Below are 3938 nucleotides of genomic sequence, written 5' to 3' on the forward strand. Positions count from 1 at the left end.
TAGTTACACTGATACTTTCGTCAAATTTTTGTTATATAAAAACATCTTAAATATTCTTGTTTTCTTAGTTGGTTAATTATCATCCAATGAAATTAGTGAACCATGTCGAAATTGGTATATTGTTTGAATTTTTGCAATTTTTTAAAACATATTGTATTCTAATGGTTTATTTGTGGAAAAAATGAAAATTATTAGCCATAATGGATGTAATCTTCTCAGTCATATCATCTCCCACCCACATCAACAAAAGAACAACAAATGAAAAATGTTTTGCCATAATCCGATTAACACCATCTAACATTAAAGATCTAAAATCAACCCAAACAATGTATATATGATGTCTCCCACACGATGATTAGAAGTGCTTAGAATTAACTAATTTACAGAAAGCTCTCTTCGATCAGTCGATCTCCATCTAATTTACGTAAATAATAAACTTGACGTGCCTTAGTTCCTAGTGATGGTATGGAGATGTTGCTTGATTCCGATGCTTTCTCTTCTGCAAAAAGCTTTGGAGTGATCTCTTCAGAGACGTGCCAGCAACTGGGCTACCCAGCGGAGACATAAAATTTGGTGAAGGTGGTTCTGATGATCCATTTGGAGTAAATGGACTCTTTACCCTCTCTTCCATTTCTTTGTTTGCAAGAAAAATGATGGATCTGGCCTGCAAAGTACCAACAAATTTTATTAATTATTGGTTTAATTTAATAAGTTATTAGAGGATAACTATTTATTGATATGATTAATATCTGAATAATACTTGTACTTCTACTTCCCCCTTGGGAAGATGAGCTCATTCATCAATTAGTGACTCAAATGTATTAAAATAATCGACCGTATAGATATCAAATAATATATTTATGATGAATCGATCGCTTAATTAAAACGGTTGGATGATTAAGCTATTTTTAATTGGAATGATATATTTTTTTTAGAAGTGATCTACAAATGAAGATTAATAAATTGACGGTTCCAATCGTTGATTTTATTCAATCAAGATATGTTATTTGCAAATGGAAAATATTTGTGACTTAATATCTATTTGGCTTGGTAGATCATCTTAAACTTTAAAGGAAGAACGTGACGTACCTGAAGCTCTGTAACATCACGAACGCACATCATTCTGTTGTAAAAAATTGTCATCTGCTGCTGCTGCTGCTGCTGTTGTTCGTGCTGTTCTTGTTGCTGGGTTTCATTAGGGTTAGGGAAGCTGGAATCAGCAGAAGGATGATGAAGCTGAAGCTGAAGCTCCAGATTGCAGTTTCTCCTCATGGTAATTTAGGGTTTGGAATCAAGGTTACTACCAAACCAAGAGACTGAAGGATGATGATGAAGATTGAAGAGAGAACAAATGAAGATCGATGTGGAGTGGGTTTTAGATCGATGTGGAGTGACTTTATATATAAAACTATCATATTCATGCGGACTGAGAAGGGCCCCACATAAACTTGACTAGAACCCTTCATACACGAAACGCACGCACTTTACACCAATATACTGTTTAGCGGCGAAAAAGCTGCTCTTTTCATTTAATCACGTGTATCATGATTTTTAAACTTGGTTTTTCCTTTAGGTTTCGTCATTTAATTCTATTTGTTTATACAGTAATATTATGTGGGCCTATTTTTGGTGGACTCTATCATTGTGACGGGTATATATTGGGAAACTTATCAATAATTGTGTTAATTTTGTGAATACAACTGCAATTTCTCTAACTTATGAATTTGACTTTCATGGTATGTATCACTTAGTGGACTGAAAAATTAACAGTTAGATTTTGCATAGAAAGAATTAATGCATTTTTCTCCAAGTTAAATATTACATAAAACTAGCTAGTATCAGTGTAGCAAGGCCCCCTAATTTTTTTTTTTGAACAAAAGATAAGGAGAGGGAGGTGGACTTAGCTTCACAACGGACTAGCAACGTGATTTAAATTCTCCTTTGCCTTTGGCGAGAATCAAACATTTGACTTCTCACTTATAAATGAAGAATAATATCACTGTAGTACTAAGTGGGAACCCCTAATTTATATCTAACAAAAATAACTAATTAATGCACTGCTACGATATTTTAATCTTTAGGTTTGGTTTTCACAAATGTTATATTTTATATTTTCAATCCAAATCATTCGATTTTCATAAAATTGCTGCATACTATTAAAGAAAATTTGACTCTCGTCGGATTCTTTTTGTGAGGATCATGGAGATCTTTCAATCACATTCGTTCATCGTATATCGTGCGGTAAAAAATTAGTGTAAATTTTTTTTATTTAAAATTGAATATAAACAATACATGACAAAAACTGATCACATAATTTACGATGAACGAATGTAATTGAAATTTTTTCCAAATTCTCACGAAATAAGAGGATCCAGCGAGATTCTCTCTTATGAATTTCCACCGCTTTCATATTCACTCACGTGTTCTTTCAATAGGTACCATTTTCCACATTGTCAACATCAACTTGCCTTCCCCGCCATATCTCTTTTCATTTAGTTAGTATTTTTCAACGCATGTTGCAAGTAAACAACAAGGATTACCGATCGGGCCAATAGATAGGAAAAAGACAATGATGTAAAATACTGGAATTGGGACTTTGAATTTGGATCTATGCCTGGCTGCTTGTCGGCTTGATTACGCTTATGGAATAATTTCAGTTTATTACTTTAAAATTTTTTGGATTTCAACATTTATTACATGAAGTTTTTTTCATTCCAGAATGATACATAAAGTTATAATTTTAGAACAATTTCATACATCCGTTAAGCTTGCTGATAAATTTACCGTTAACTAATGATATGACATATGTGGACAATGACTAGACGTCACGTAAATATTAAAAATAATAATAATAAAATAATAAAAACTAAAAAATTTATAAAAAAAAAAAAAAAAAAAACTTTGTCTTCCTCCTCCCTCTTCCCCCGCACCTTCCTACTCCCACTCCATTTCCCAAAACCCCACTTCCCTCTGTAAAATCCCCAAAACCCTGTCTAAATCTAAACCCACCTCCAGATCTGTCCTATGCACCCTCACCCTCCCTCTTCCCTGCACCTTCTTACTTCTACTTCATTTCCCAAAGCCGCACTTCCCTATGTAAAATCCTCCAAAACCATGTCCAAACCAAAACCCACATCCAGATTCGTCTGCTTCACCCTCAAACTCCTACTCCATTTCCCAACCCCATCAAATCCTCAGAACCCCAAAACCCCGCCGCAGGCAAAACTGAAGACGGAAAAGCAGCACCGTCAGGAGCGATTCCGGCTTCGACATTAGGAGGAGCAGTGGCAAAGAATGGAAGAGCGAGAACGGGAGGATACGGCGTCGTTGATGGGTCTGCGTGTTAGATCTGGACCTCCGATAGATGCCTCAAAACGTAACTTTTCAGATCCAATGGTGGTGGGTCTAGGTGTTCGATTTGGACCTCCGATTGACGACTCGGAACAGACTCAGTACCAAGTCAGCGTTGTGGGTTCGAACTGGAGCTTCATGGGAGCAGAAATGGCGGAATCTAGGGACAAACCACATAATTTTTTGAGGTAACAGGCTGTAAAAAGTTGTGGGTCGGCGAAATTCGAGACCTGAGAGCATCCTAATGGGGACTTTGGACCACATTTCTAGCCTTTCATCTCTAATGACTCGAAAAATGAGGCTAGATTCATCATCGGGCTAGCAATTTTCTTTCTAGTATAAAATCATATTACATCTAATCTCAAAAAACAGTGAATCCACAAAAAAATGTAGCAACTCATGTAAAAAAAATTATACCACTCTCCATTCATTTGCGAAAACTTTTATTTTATTATTATTTTAATTCTTTTTTCTTACTTATTTTTCTTACAATTTCGTTAATTAATGATTTTTTTTAAATTCCATAAGAATGAAAATTTCAAATTAATTTAAAGTTCATAGGCATTGATGGGTGAAAATTTCAAATA

General features: G+C 34.9%; 1 protein-coding gene across 1 annotated transcript; it reads right to left on the reverse strand.

The window, feature by feature from the left end:
• Positions 1–259: 259 nt before the first annotated feature.
• LOC137729590 (protein TIFY 5A) lies at positions 260–1380 on the reverse strand. Its single transcript, XM_068468568.2, has 2 exons — positions 1090–1380; positions 260–664 (listed from the first exon to the last, which is right to left on the reverse strand). The coding sequence occupies exons 1-2, from the start codon at positions 1270–1272 to the stop codon at positions 455–457; spliced, it is 393 nt and encodes a 130-aa protein (XP_068324669.2). The 5' UTR covers positions 1273–1380; the 3' UTR covers positions 260–454.
• Positions 1381–3938: the final 2558 nt, after the last annotated feature.

This window comes from Pyrus communis, chromosome 10 (assembly GCF_041283825.1).
Source record: "Pyrus communis isolate YQ-2024b chromosome 10, ASM4128382v1, whole genome shotgun sequence".
NCBI classification, from domain to species: Eukaryota; Viridiplantae; Streptophyta; class Magnoliopsida; order Rosales; family Rosaceae; genus Pyrus; species Pyrus communis.

Bases quoted from the DNA above. Each gene is read 5' to 3' on its own strand.
- LOC137729590 (XM_068468568.2), bottom strand. From the start codon at position 1,272: ATGAGGAGAAACTGCAATCTGGAGCTTCAGCTTCAGCTTCATCATCCT. The intron at 665-1,089 runs GTACGTCACGTT...GGTACTTTGCAG, and splicing joins GTGATGTTACAGAGCTTCAG to GCCAGATCCATCATTTTTCT.